Below are 14,679 nucleotides of genomic sequence, written 5' to 3'. Positions count from 1 at the left end.
GATTTTTTTTCTCATTTTGTCTGTCATAGTTGAAGTGTACCTATGGTGAATATTACAAGCCTCTCATCTTTTTTAAGTGGGAGAACTTGCACAATTGGTGGCTGACTAAATACTTTTTTGCCCCACTGTAGATAGTCCCGGGAATTGAACCCACTACCCTGGTGTCACCTTGCTCTACCACATGAGCTAAACAGAACCACAAAACCTGTACACTGTATCACGCCAACCCATTCCCCTTGCTTAATGGAACATGACAGAGGCACATTATCACAGATCCCACTCATTGTGTTGCACGTTCAATCTGGCCCCCCAAACAAAATGTTAAATGGCTGTCCCAGTTTGCGGTCGGTGGGGCCATTCCAAAGTGGACGATCACAGCTCAGATGGTTTCCATTGCCTGACTGCTGTCTAGGGAGGGGGTTGAGAGCAGTGTAGCCCGAGCCGGGTAGCCTGTGTGTGTGTTGGGTAAATAAACGCCCATGTCTACACTATGGCATTCCCACCGCTCGTCTCACCGTACAAACAGCCCAAGGGGGTAGTCTGTTGACAAATAAGTATGAAAGGTGAAAAAAAATGCGATCAACACTTCTGGTTTTAGTTTCAAAAGGGTATTTAGACTTTAGCGTACCTCATTTAGTGTTCAGACATTCAGAAATGTATACAAATGCTTGGAAGTTGTGTTTGTCTGAGCCAATAAGATGTGGTAAATAGTGTTTGAGGCCCTGAAGATTAAGGAAGGGGGGAACATTTATACACACACACACACACACACACACACACACACACACACACACACACACACACACACACACATACACACACACACCATTGCATTTTATCCCATGATTATCGCTCCCTGATTAACGAGTGTCCGGGGGGGAACACAGACCTTGACGACGATGGCGGCAGAAACTGGTCACGTAATGCGCTCAGCTAAGTGACGCATGTCATCAACCTCCTCTGTCCTCCCTCCGTCCACACATGTTTTAATAAGCCCTCCCGGATTAATGACATTAATGTCTGATTGCTGGGGGATTATGGTCGCTTTTTACCAAGGAGGAGAGGAGGAGAGCCCCCCCTAAACTCCCATTCCCCCCCACACCGCCCCTTATCAACCCTGTCTCCCCCTCCCCTTCCTCTCCCAGCAGTACAACCATCCACCACCCGCCTTTCAGTGGAATGCTAGCCTGTTGGTGATGGTAGTAGTCGTGGTGGTGGTGTTAGTGGAACCAGTCAGGTTGTGTGTGTGGGGTATGTTGGCACCCATGTGTTTCCAAACATTGGAATCTGTCACTGACACTACAGGCAGTGGAGTAATCAGGGATTCCTAACGAGTGGAGAAGATCACTCACCACACACACACACAAGCATGCACACACACACACACACACACACACACACACACACACACACACACACACACACACACACACACACACACACACACACACACTAACTCACACCTGGACATGTTGTTACACTTTTTAAAACAATGTCCATGTGGTGGATGTCCAAACATACAGAGCTTCCTGTTTCGGGGGGGGGGGGGGGTCGGACTCCCACTGCTATGAGTGACTAGGCTTGGTCTGCTGGTTTCTGTCTCACTACAGACAAGCTGTCTTTCTGTGTGTCCATTTTGGATCCCGTTGTACACATGGCCGTCGCTCAACGTTGGGGGGCGTGCAGTTTATTGAAGTAAAGTGGGGGCGACTCCTCAATATTTCTTGATTATGTATCCGTTCCTGTTGACTTCTGAGTCCATTTATCTTTTTTATCCAAACAGGACAATGGGACTAAATTGGTGACCACCTGCTCTAGAAATCAAATTAGACCCTCACCACATATTCAGATTGTGTGTGTGTGTGTGTGTGTGTGTGTGTGTGTGTGTGTGTGTGTGTGTATGTGTGTGTGTGTGTGTGTGTGTGTGCGTAAGACACATCTGCAACTTATGATAAATGCAATACGCATGACACTTCGGTCATATTCAACATAATAAGCACCGTGAATCTTCCCTGTTATTATGATGAGTAGGTTTCTCACTGTCAATTTTATGGGACACAACGATCCAGTAATGAAAGTGTGTAGTCTTGACACGCCAATATTTTTACGATCACGTCACAAACTTTCCAGCTGATGTTGCGCCCTCTAACCAGTTCAAATGTTGGCTTTCAGATCCTGCGTGTTCTCACTGGAATGTGCGCGTTTCTAGTTTTACCACCATCTGATTAACTTCTAACTTTCTCTGACCCAAAATGCGGTGATATGTGCATGTTTATTTTTCGTCCAGCTACAACTAGGAGGCATCCGCTTCTGTCCCCTTTGGTTGTGCTGCTACTAATTACTCATGTGTTTAGCGTAATTGTTCATTTAGCGACATTAGCAACTAGTGAATGTTGGGCAGAGGGACTGTGATTGGCTAGGCTGGGAGTAGCTCATCCTTTCTCTTCCTCTTTATTTGAACAAGGACTGCTTTCGCCAGCCAGGACCCTTTCAATTTCCCTTTCACCCCTCCAGTGCCTGCCCACTTTTCACAGTGGAGGGGGGAGACAATGGAGAGGGTCCCCTCCCCCTTCCTCTCCACTTCTCCCCCCTCCACTGTGAAAAGTGGGCAGGCACTGGAGGGGTGAAAGGGAAATTGAAAGGGTCCTTTGGGGCGGCAGGGTAGCCTAGTGGTTAGAGTGTTGGACTAGTAACCGGAAGGTTGCGAGTTCAAACCCCCGAGCTGACAAGGTACAAATCTGTCGTTCTGCCCCTGAACAGGCAGTTAACCCACCGTTCCCAGGCCGTCATTGAAAATAAGAATTTGTTCTTAACTGACTTGCCTGGTTAAATAAAGGTAAAATAAATAAATAAAAAATAAATTTCTCCCCCCTCTACCCTCGTAGGCGTCCTGATCGAGAGGCTCGGGGCTTTGGTTTGTCACAGCCATTCAGCTGAGACTGATTGTGATTGCGGCAGATGGGCTGGAGTTTGTCCCAGGCAGCCAGGCCTCTCTCTCTCTCTCTCTCTCTCTCTCTCTCTCTCTCTCTCTCTCTCTCTCTCTCTCTCTCTCAAAAGAGCTCAGTCAGAAACATCTCAAGCCGAGCTCCACTCATGTCCCTGAACCCCCCCCCCCCCCCCCACTGCTGTCACCCACCCCTCCCCCATATCTCCTACCCCCCCCCTCATCATCACCCACCCCCCTTCATCTCCCCAGAGGAAAGTGCCACCTTCAGAGCCAGCAGCCATCTCACCCATCCCTACACCCCCCAACACATGTTAAACGTCATGTAGCTTGAGCAGGAGAAAAGCGCTGAGGCACAGAAAGAGGAGGGACCTCGAGAGTGAGACGGAGAGAGACAGGGAGAGAGGCGGTGTGAGAGCGGCAGAGTATGTAACGCGAGTGTGAGCGAGAGAGGGGCAGAGAGGGAGAGAGACAGAGGCGGAAGAGTGATAAACGGCGTTGAGAAGCAGCAGTGTGCATGTTGTCAGAGGGAGAGAGAGAGAGAACGAGAGAGGCAGCGTGATAGAAACACACACAGTGTGTGAGAGTGAGGACAGGCAGAGGTTGTGTGTAGAGCAAGTCAGAGAGAGAGGAAGAGGGAGTGCAATAGAAAGAGAGAGGCTCAGAGAGAGACAGAGAGGGCGATCGCTGTTCTGCGCAGTTGTCACATCGAGCAGAGGGCTGCATTGGGGATGTAAACTTTATCGTGGGTGGGATCAGTGGCTTGCAGCAGCTGCTGTGCGGTGCAGCGTGCAGCAGAATTACCATGTGTGTCAACTGAAGACAGAACACCAGGATGCAGCACCTCAGGCATGGTAAGGAGAACAGCTAGATGCTCATAACACCACCACTCTTTCCCCTTTAAGACAGGAGATGTCCCTTTAAGGGTGGAGATGTCCCTTTAAGAGTGGAGATGTCCCTTTAAGACAGGAGATGTCCCTTTAAGACATGGGAATTCAGCAGTATTTTTTTTTTTTGTGGACTGGGGGCATCAAGCTTCTGCATCTGGTGCATAGGCTTCTACGCGACCCAATAATAGTAGGCCATTGTGTTGGGCTTAAAGGTGTTTTCTTCCTGTTGTCATTTCATGTGAATTTCAGCCAGGTGTGTCCTTTAAGTTGCAAGGAGCCGCAAAGTTAAATGCAGTGTACATGCTTCCTTGCTGCGTACGCGTCGTGGACTGTAGCGTTATCATATTTGACCGGTTGTGCCTCTTTAAATCGGGGTCCGCTTGCTGTGAACTGTGTTTGTCCAACTGGTTCCGATGAGCGTGTAACCTAGCGTTAGCTACATTTCTTATTTCGGGAATGAGGCTACTTGCAGGAGATGATCCTGATTTACACGGTCCCTTTACTAGCCAGTGCAGGGAAAAGGAAAGCAATTGTGTGCCCTGTTGCTTGGGGCAACGGCACGGGGCTAGGCCCTGTAAGGAGGCTTTATTTCTGATTGATAACAGAGGGAATATGTGCCCGATCGTTCAAGGAGAGGTACAACAAGCTAGTCTGGGAGGTGTGTGTTGGAATGTATTTCGTCCCCTCTTAGCCATATTAAAGATTAGTCTGTTTCCCCCAGCAGTGAGTCTAATCCTGCCATAGAAACAGCAATGGTGGGGTATGGATTGTGCTCCCTTGCTGGGATTGTGTGTGTGTGTGTTCACATCATTACTGCTTTGTCCCTGGCTCTCCCCCAGTGTGTGTGTGTGTGTGTGCGTGTGCGTGTGCGTATGCGTGTGCGTGTGTGTGCGTGTGTGTTGTGGATGGATGGATGTATGGATGGTTGGATGTGGCCAGCTCCATTGTACAGCTGTGGGGCTCCCGTGGACCCCTACCCCTATTTCTCTAGGACTGGTGTGGGGAGAGCTGGCCACATGTGCCAGCCCCACAGCAATCACCGTTTGAGGGGGTGACAGTACTGCATACACACCCTTATCAACAGAACCCTTAGCTGTCACTCAAACACCACTGACTTGAGTGACGGCTCCTATTTCTGTCTATTATCGGAGTAAACAAAGAGGCGACAGAAACACAGAAACAGGACTATAGGACAGGACATGTTTGTTGCTTTCTTTTCTCCTGTCGAACTGCGTTGTTCTGTCTCAAACAAACACAATTGCATTGCAGTTATGCTATGTAATAGCATTGCAGTTTTACTCTGTTATTCTTTAACAACATATATTTGTTATCACCAGGGAGTCTATGATTGGCCGTAATGATTCACTATATAATGCTACAAGGCGGTGCTACTTTACAGGCAGCCTGGGGCAGCTTCTGGCCAAGTGAAAGTGTTCACACTCGGCAGATGTGTTGCTGGTGCTGTCCAGTTTGAGGCCAGCGGCCTCTGAAACATACCTGGGGATTAGTTTAAGAGGATTGCGAAGTGGAGAGATTTGATTTGATGGATTTAAAAGAGTCGTGCTTCATGTGTCCCCGCGATGGATGAATGAAAACATTTTCTGAGTGACATGATCCCCCCCCCCATTCTATTCCTGTACAGCGTTTGATATTACTGTATGTCATTAACTGTATATGGAGCCAGTTGAAAGTGTGTTTTTGTGTGACAAATGTGTTGTGGAGTCACTGGATTGGTTGTGTAAATGTCCTATTTGTTATAATCCCACTAAGAGTATACTTTCAGATGAGACAATATGTTGAAAGTTGATATTTCAGTGGAAGTGCTGTAAATGTTGTCATGCCAGTCCAACCAGTGATATGGTGGCACAACATATTATCCACTCACAATGTCCTGCCAACCACTTTGCATGTAATCCAAATGTCTACATGGACAGCCAGTTTGTTGACAGACAAGCCGCTGGCAGTAAGCATACAGGGATCACAACCGGTTACTGCCATCCCCTCATCAAATATGATGCTTTTAGTCCTCTCCTGCTCTCTCTCTCTCCTCCCCGTCTCTCCCCTCCTTTCCCTCTTCCATTCATCGACCCAGCTAGCATACTGGGTTCAGGTCAAAATGAATTGCTGAGGAATGTCCTCCTGTTCAACGGCCAGCCCCAGTGTGTCCCAGCATGGGAGCATTTCCACCTCATTTGCAGCAAGACTCGTTTCATTTGGGAAGAGGACCCAATTCCCCAGAGGCCAGTCTATCTCCCGCTCTGTGCTGTTCAGCACTGGGGTTGCACATACTCACACACATGCAAACACACATTTAAATGAGCAACAACACCGCACATGCGCACGCACACCAACACACACGCACACACACAAACACACCCACACACACACACACACACACACACACACACACACACACACACACACACACACACACACACACACACACACACACAGTGGGGAGACCCAGAGGCGCCCATAAAGCAGTAATGATGTGTGAGGCCTGAGTGTGAGGCCTGAGTGTGAGGCCTGAGTTCTTCTCCCATCTCTAACCCCTGGCTCTGTTTAGACAGTCTGTACTGCTGCTGACGACCACTCACATCAATTAGGAGTAGCAGTGAATGCATTCCTCCCATAGTCCCGCTACACATTTATCTTGCTAAGAACAGCACGTGGGAAACTCGAAAAAGACAGCAGAGGTCTTTGGAGGGCTCTCCGACATGGGACAAGCCAGTATGAGCCTGTTTCGGTCTGAGTCTGTCTAAGTTGCCCTGTTGAAAATGGGGCAAGGCAAATGCCTTGTCTCTGATGGATAGCTCAGTCATTTTGAGATTAGCAAGATTTCAGTTTGACAGCTGTGTAGGCTATATGAATGCATTTGTTCTATAGCTGCAACGATTGCCAACATAGTTTCAAATGTGAAAGACATATTTCAAATGTGAACGACTGTTAAATCCTTGTCATGTTGTGGCTGACGGCCTTCTGAATCTAGTGTCCCACTCAAAAGCAACATTAAAAGTTAATACCCCAACACCATTTATAGGCAATAAAAGGGTTTTATGTGGTAACTGTCAATGGATGGTGTTGGTGGAATCCTTTGCCTTACTCCTTTGCCTTTAGAGACAAAGTACAGTATTACCCTGTTAAATTATGCCATTAAAACGCCACATTCTTGTGGTTTAAAACGGCTGGGTTCGCTCTACGGGAGTTCTCCAAGGTGAACATTTTAGCAGGACATTATTCCAGTCACTAACTGCTAAATTCCAAGGTTTGCCAATCAGGTTTGGCCCACAAAATAAAGCCATGGATTATATTTCTCAACAGAGTCTTTAGGCAATGACAGATTCTTGGAACACAGGCTTGTAAGAACTCTGGTTGTTGTAACTCTTTTAAATATAACCTTAATCTTTGATTGCGTTGGCATCTATCCCTTTGATACATGTGTCCACTAAGGATTAAGTTTAAGAGACAAAACTGGTGGACATAAAAGTTAGTTGGAAACACCCCAGATTGGATTTAGTTTTAAGACTTTAAGACTAGTTTTAAGCAGTGTGTTTTCAGCAGTAACTGGGTCATACGTTTCACATGCAAACTCTTTATGAGAAGATTGATGTGTCTGCCGTCATTTGAGAGTTTTTTTTTTTGGCATCGAAGCTTCATACTTTATCCCACAAAATTGTGATGAGAAAAGCTACAATGTGAACAGTGTGCTGTTGCAGCCTCACAGTCCAACCGAGGTGCATGGATGGAGAAAATGACGGGATATGTGACAAGCGTTCATCGACTTTTGAAGAAAATGCTTTCTTTATTGCTAAAACCTGGAAACATAAGCTTCCATCATGATTCTTAACCAAGGACAGGTGTCAAACCATTCTAGTAACATCTCTTGATTGACCTTTTCACACGATTTAAAGATGCCCTTTTTTTTAGAAACAAAACCATTTATGACATTTGTTGGGAATGAACTGGAGCGTATGTGTCAAGCCTCTCAGTTGGAGTGCTGATGTAGGATCCGGTTCCCCCTGTCGATGTAATCTTATTCATTTTGATATAAAAGGCGAAACTGATCCTAAATCAGCACTTTGAGTTACATACGGCCCATGGCTTCAGATTGAGGCTAACCGAGCCTCGGGAATGTCAACAAACTTCAGCTCCCATCTATCCCAATCGTAAATCACAGGATAATTGTGTGAGAAACAAGCAGACCTCATCCACTTGCCGTTTCTTGACTTTTTATTTGGCTCAGTGGGGTCAGAACTGTATTGGCTGCTGGTACCCGGCACTCTCTTACATAGAGGTGTGTGTGTGTGTGTGTGTGTGTGTGTGTGTGTCCACATCCGTATGTGTGTGTCAGTGTGTGACATAGCTAACACGTTGTAATGGCCTCTCCGGGGAGACCAGGGACACTTGAGAGAACGAGAGCCCGTGTTTACCCGTACCTTTGTGTCTATTCTAGAGGACTGACTTGTTTGTCTGCTGCTGTAAAAGGGGACAGTGTTTGCGCTGCATCTGAAACGATGGTCGATGGCTTCCCATTCACAATGAGTAAAAAGGGACCAGGGGTGGCCTTTAAAACTAGCCTGGATGAGTCAGCAGTAAACAGCCATAATGGGGTATGGAGTGTGTGTGTGTGTGTGAGGCTTAAGAGTGTGTCCCCCCATATTGAGAGGCAGTCAGTGCATTTTGAAGGGCCTACTGCAGAGCAAATGAAAAGCTTGTGATGGTTGTTGTCACGTGTTGGTCAGTGTGACATCAACACTGGCTCCATGGGGAAAGGAATGGACAGATAAACACAATTATAGGAGTGATACACACATGATTACACATCGGAACATGAGCGTATACCTGAATGACTGGGGTTTGACATAGATGGTGAAAATACCCTACAGTGTGTGGTGTGCATGCATACGTGTGTGTGTGTGTATCTGTGCACGTTTGCGTCTGGTTCCAACACTGAACACCTGCAGTGGTTTGAGTCTGATGATTCAGAATCTCCATTCATCGTGCCTGAGCCGACTGTCTGTATTCTGTCTGTGAACTGGCTTGTGATGGCGGGGCATCGGAGGCCATTTCAGAGTACATCTGTTCTGTCGGAGTGTTTCGTTCCATCTGAGGTGGAATGCGTCTGACTGTGGCTGATGTGGTTGAGAAACAATCGAGGTCAGCCATGACATGCCCAATAAGAAAATGTTTAGAGAGAGGGGGGGGGGGGGGGGGGGAGATCCTTGCTCGCTAGGAACATTCTAAACCCTGTCAGACCCAAGGCTTCAGAGCTAAATTTGCCATAGCTGTCATTGGACAGATGATTAGTGTTTTGTGTGACTGTTACTGATCGTTGATGGGTAGTATGAGCTAAAGGTCCTTGGGTTTTCTTATTGTGTGGAAATGAATGTGTGAACATATGTGTTGTAATTTCAGAAGATAAGGCAATTGGTAAAAGCACATAATATGTGAACATCATCCCATTTGAACCTTTCCTACTGTATTTTGTAAAATACGTCTCTGCCTCTGAAAAGGTTCATGGTTCGTTCACTGGCTATTCTCTATTAAGGTTTTCCATAATTTATAAAGTGATAAAATGTCTTTAAAGATGGAGCCATTCTTATCCAAAACCACGCTTTTGTGTCCAGCCCCTATAGCTTCCCAATGATAGATATAGAGGTGTTCTTTGTGTGTTTTCAAAGAAACCTCATCAGGTTTCATGTCCTCCATTATTGATGCATGTGGTGTGGTAACAGTCATTGGCCATCTGATCTCCTCATTTCATGGGTGTGTGTGAGGTGATAACATATGGCTCCAACCTCCCGCTGTTCTCCCGTGTAGCCCAGGTCTGGACAGGGTACCAGAGGTCAGACCCCCAGATGTGGGTGGTAGATGTAGCAGCCTCTCTCTGCCTCTCAGTGCTAAGGGGGAACGTTTTCTAGTGACATGGCTGTAACTGCATTAACATTCATGTGCGTAGATGCACGTGCATACACACACACACGGGGGCATTAGCCATGATTGCTTTCTAATGGATGCTATAACTTAATAAGCGCCAGAACAAAACTCATTGGCCTGACGCTCCATGGAAGGAAATGACCCTGGCCAAAAAGAGAGGCAAGCGGCAAGTCTCTCCAAACACACACACACACACACTTTTAGTCACATGCACACACACACACACCAGATTTGTTCACCTGCAGAGTTAAAACTCAGCTAATACATAAATGCATGGGGACTCATCATCATCCAAACATTTATGCTTCCCATCCACTTCCCTCTGTGTACATTTGTGGTTTACTCAGATCGAGATAATGTCATGGTTTAGATGTTCCGTTTGCTTATGTAAGCCTTGTATCAACTCTAACGGAGGGCTATTTTATTCAGGCATCCTTTTCCCAGAGTGGTGTGTTTAGAGTATAGACTGTGAGAGCTGGCATTGCTGGAGATTAGTTTTCATTATTATGTAGTGGATGGTGAGGTCGATTTCCTGTTTTAGCCAAATTCTTCCCCGGCGTGACTATTTGTAGCGTACCAACCATGGACGATGTTCTCTTGTCACATACACCGGATAGCTGCAGTGAAATATGTTGTTTTACAGGGTCTGCCATAGTAGTACGTCACCCCTGGAGCAAATGAAGGTTAAGTGCCTTGCTCAAGGGCACATCGACAGATTTTTCACCTTGTCTGCTCGTGTGTTTGAACCAGCGACCTTTCGGTTACTGGCCCAGTGCTCTAAACGCTAGGCTACCTGAAGGCAGTATGTCATTTTCTCATTGTTACGTACGCAGTAGCGTTGCGGCAATGGTTTTGATAGGACAGAGGTAGGGTTGGCTTGCCAGTGTATGAATGTGTAGTTTGGACTACAGAGTAACCCGTAAGTATCATGAACAAGGATAACTATTTTCTTTGTAAATTCCCGTCTTTCCTCATCAGACAAACTTAGACTTGACAAAATAGACTTAAACCACACAACCTCACACAAGGGACAATGGTTGACAATGGAACAATGAGGATAAAATAAAAAAATGCAACACAACGAGCTGCCTCCCACAATGCATTTCAAAGCTTGTCTTGGGGCGAACGTGTCAGCTCAGGTTGGCAAATAACATCTCCCGGAGAATGATTGATCCTCCCGCCCCTCGCCAGATCATGTCTTTGCACGCTGGGATGCTCCGACGCCAAAGCAGCCGCACTCGTTGTCTCTCACGTGACGACAAAAACAATCTAGAGATGGTGAAGATTGGTTAGCCTGGAGAATGTGGGAGAATGTCTAGGGAAACAGGGCTGATTTGATCTGTATTCACACACACACCTTCCCTCGCCTCGCCTCGCCTCCTTCTAGGCTGTCATATGAAACCTAAAGGAAGGTGATGTTGCTGTGATTGTGCCTGAATAACAACATCCCAATGAGGAAAAGACCAATAAAGTATCATGTGGGTGGGTGGACAACTGACAGCTGATCATGATAGCTGATCTTGGATCAGAACTAGATGTGACAGATCTAGTTCAGAAGCATATGGAGCCTGATGAATAAGGTTTCAGTATAGTTCTGGTCCAATACTCTCCAGTAACCAATCAAATTGAGTTTTTTGGCTTAGCGTTCGTACTGTTAGTACATGTTGCCAAACGTACCCTTAGCCCTATAGGGCGAGCGATGAGATGCCATGTGGGATATGGGATGGTTGGGGCGCCCTCCCTTGCCCCTGCCCTGCCCGTGGTGTCAGCCTGGGGGCAGAGCTTGGCCCTCCCTGGTCCTTGGCCCGTTGCCCTTCGCTGCAGCAGCTTGTGCGAGGCGTGGGAAGCGGTGGGGCGTCCGCGGGGGGTGGGGGTTGTTAGGTGGTTGGGCCTGCTTCACTGAAGCGTGGAGCTAGTCAAGCTGCGTTCCTGCTCTCCACTGGCCCAACTGCTCGTGGTGGATATATTGTGGGCAGACTGTGGGCACGGACTGAGCACTGGTGCGGGCAGTGCCAGATAATTCCAGGTGACTGGGAACTGCTGGAGGCCAGCGAGGTGCCAACCCCGATCTGTCTGCCCGTCGCTGCCGTTGGAATGCACTCGCTCCCAAAGCCCCCTAACCGTGTTCAAAGAGCAGGAGGGGAAAAGAAGGGATGAAGGGAGGTGGGTTTGGATGCAGCTGGGGTTTCAATTAGGTATTGAGATGAAAAACATTCACAAAGACATGGTCAACTGTGGACAGCTAGCTGTGTGAGCATGCAGCATGCTTCCTTTCCGCCTGTGTTCGATCAAACATGGGATCAGAGCATCGGAACACATCTTGGCCATGTTCCAATTCCATACTACTATACCATTTAATTAGAACACATGCCCCATACATTCTAGTAAGTGGTACTGTATGCCAGTGTGACATATGGGAACAGATACTTATATTTATAACCCCCTATCACAACTCAAGGAGGATGACTTCTGATATCTGGAATGTTTGTCATTATAGCTTTTAAGACTGACTCTCGTTCTGTTTCTCTTTTGAGAGGTAGGTTTACACAGCTGGTCATGGACAGACTATCCTAGCCGTTCCCAGATAAACAGATCAGCAGAATTGGGCTAACGTGGATGTAGTTGAAATGCAGATGCCACATGATGTCAGGATCAAATATGCAAAATGGGTCGTCCATTACCCAGGCCGTTTTTTTCCTCCAACCCTTACTTACACGATCCTATTCAAATACCACCCGTCCACATTCTCAGGGCTGAAATTGGAGTCAAATGTTGCCATGTTGAAATATTGTTTTGACTGCCTGTTAAAAATGTACCAATTACTGTAATTATGTTTAACACAGAATGTCAAATGGCTCTATTTTTGGCAGTGGTTTTCTCAACGGGCGCAGTTAGCTCAAGTTTCCTGCCCCCTGTAACATGTCTGTGAATAAGTGGCCTGAAACTTAACCCCTTACATGTCTAGCTCGCAGACATAACAAAGACTTGCTTAATAAACAACAGGTGTAGATTACCAGGGAAATGCTTACTTCCCTACAATGCAGAGAGAGAGAAATTATAATAATAAAAAGATAACACAAGGAATAAATACACGATGAGTAACGATAACTTGGCTATATACACGTGGTACCAGTACTGAGTCGATATGCTGGGCTATGAGGTAATAGAGGTAGATATGTATACGGGTAGGGGTAAGGTTACTAGGCAACAGGAGAGATAATGAACAGTAGCAGCAGGGTATGTGATGAGTTGCCAGTTAGGAAAACAGTTGTAGACGTGGTGACGAGTTACAGAAGTTCAGGTGTTTCTCACAAGGTGACACAGCACACACACACACCCACCCACCCACACACACACGCACGCACGCACGCACGCACACACACACGTCCCCATGTGATCTTACACGCTACACCTGAAACACACAGCAACACACTCCCACTCCAGTTGCACACTCCTGTTAGTAACCATTCCAGTTACTGTGTGTGTGTGTGTGTGTGTGTGTGTGTGTGTGTGTGTGTGTGTGTGTGTGTGCGTGTGCGTGTTTGTGTTTGTGTTTGCGTGTCTTAATAGGGCAGGTCAACTTACGCTCAGATTCATAGCATCAACTTCCGGTTGGATTCACAGCGTCACTGTTTCTTAATCAGTCAGCGTGCCAAGGCTTTGCGTAATTGAATTTGTCTCTCTTTCCCTTTCCTCACACACAGCAGTTGGATGACACACAAACCAGAACTTTCTTAGCTGGCGTCAGCGAGTAGTGTCTTACAAACTGCTAATTCAGTGGGGACTTCACCATCCATATTCTACTATATCTGTATTCATCTACTACTCTATAGCTTCTACCTTAGTAGTCTTTTTTTACACAGGACTTTCCCCAGGTAAGTCAAGGAAGAAACTCTTTGTTGGCGTCTCAGCGCAATTCCGATGCTGTGAAATTGCCCTATTACTAATGCTAAGAGTTATTTTGTGGGCTAACAATGGTGGCTGGTGGGCAATGAAACCACAGCATTACAGTACCTCTTCTTGTTTCTTGCCTTCAGATATGTTGCTAATATGGAAGGTATGCCTGGCCTAGAGGAGTTGTCTTGTCTGTTGGTTCCAGACAGGTAGCTACCAGTAATATGGAATACTAAGCGTTGTTTTGTGGGCTAACAAAGTGATGGCTGGCTGGCTGGCATTGAAACCACAGCAGTGCAATTCCTCATGTCTGTAGCTTTCAAACATGTTATGGTATGTTGTTAATATGGAAGGCATGCCTGGCCGAGAGAGCTGTTAGTCAGTCAGGCTGTGATACCTTGGGAAAAGCTCTAAAGAGGCCATCATTATCAGTGCCAGTACATGAACGCACCACTTTCTCTCATTAGCAAAATGATTGAGCTCATGTGAGAGTGGGGGGTTTGTCTGTTCTACGGTTTTCATAGAAATAGAACGCTAGACGCTGTATCTCTATGACTGAGTGGATGTTTATGGTTGTCAATGTGGAATTATTTTTGTGCTTTTTGTGTGCTATTTTTTATCAAGGCATAGGCTAGTGTGTCTCTGTTTAGTGTGTAGTGTCTAGTTGCTGCCCCCTATACCCTTTATGTTTGATGTTTGTTGACGTGTTGGTATACCACAGTGCTGTTAGCTAGTTGTTTGGCAGAGCACAGTGCATGGAGCACTGACAGAGAGAGGTGACAGACCTGCCTGACTGTGTCCCAATGAAAAACGATCAGCTATTCACTCGTCTCTTGTTCTCTCTCTCTCTCGCTCTTTCTCTCCTCTCGTTCTCTTTCTTTCCGTCTTTCTCTCTCTGTCTCTCGCTCTTTCTTTTGTTCAGGGAGAAGCTGGCCGTGGCTCGCCTGCAGAGGGAAGTCGCACGAAGCAAAAGTGAAGGAACAATGGTACTGTTGATGCTGTCTTACACACACA

At 46.6% G+C, this 14,679-nt stretch overlaps 1 protein-coding gene across 5 annotated transcripts in view; it reads left to right on the top strand.

Annotated features, from left to right (window-relative positions):
* The window catches only part of LOC110495841 (nck-associated protein 5-like), a 159,898-nt gene that overhangs the window by 54,318 nt on the left and 90,901 nt on the right, over window positions 1–14,679 (top strand). For 4 of the 5 annotated variants that reach the window (XM_036952282.1, XM_036952280.1, XM_036952279.1 and 1 more), the window contains exon 4: window positions 14,588–14,651. In XM_036952282.1, the coding sequence (XP_036808177.1) occupies window positions 14,588–14,651 (64 nt within the window). Of the gene's footprint in view, window positions 1–3,353; window positions 3,799–14,587; window positions 14,652–14,679 lie in introns of those variants that run through there. The other variant, XM_036952281.1, reaches the window with a different exon arrangement.

The sequence above is a fragment of the Oncorhynchus mykiss genome, chromosome 18 (assembly GCF_013265735.2).
Source record: "Oncorhynchus mykiss isolate Arlee chromosome 18, USDA_OmykA_1.1, whole genome shotgun sequence".
NCBI lineage: Eukaryota > Metazoa > Chordata > Actinopteri > Salmoniformes > Salmonidae > Oncorhynchus > Oncorhynchus mykiss.
Note: the sequence above shows the minus strand (reverse complement) of the source record. Positions and strands in the feature narration are given on the sequence as shown.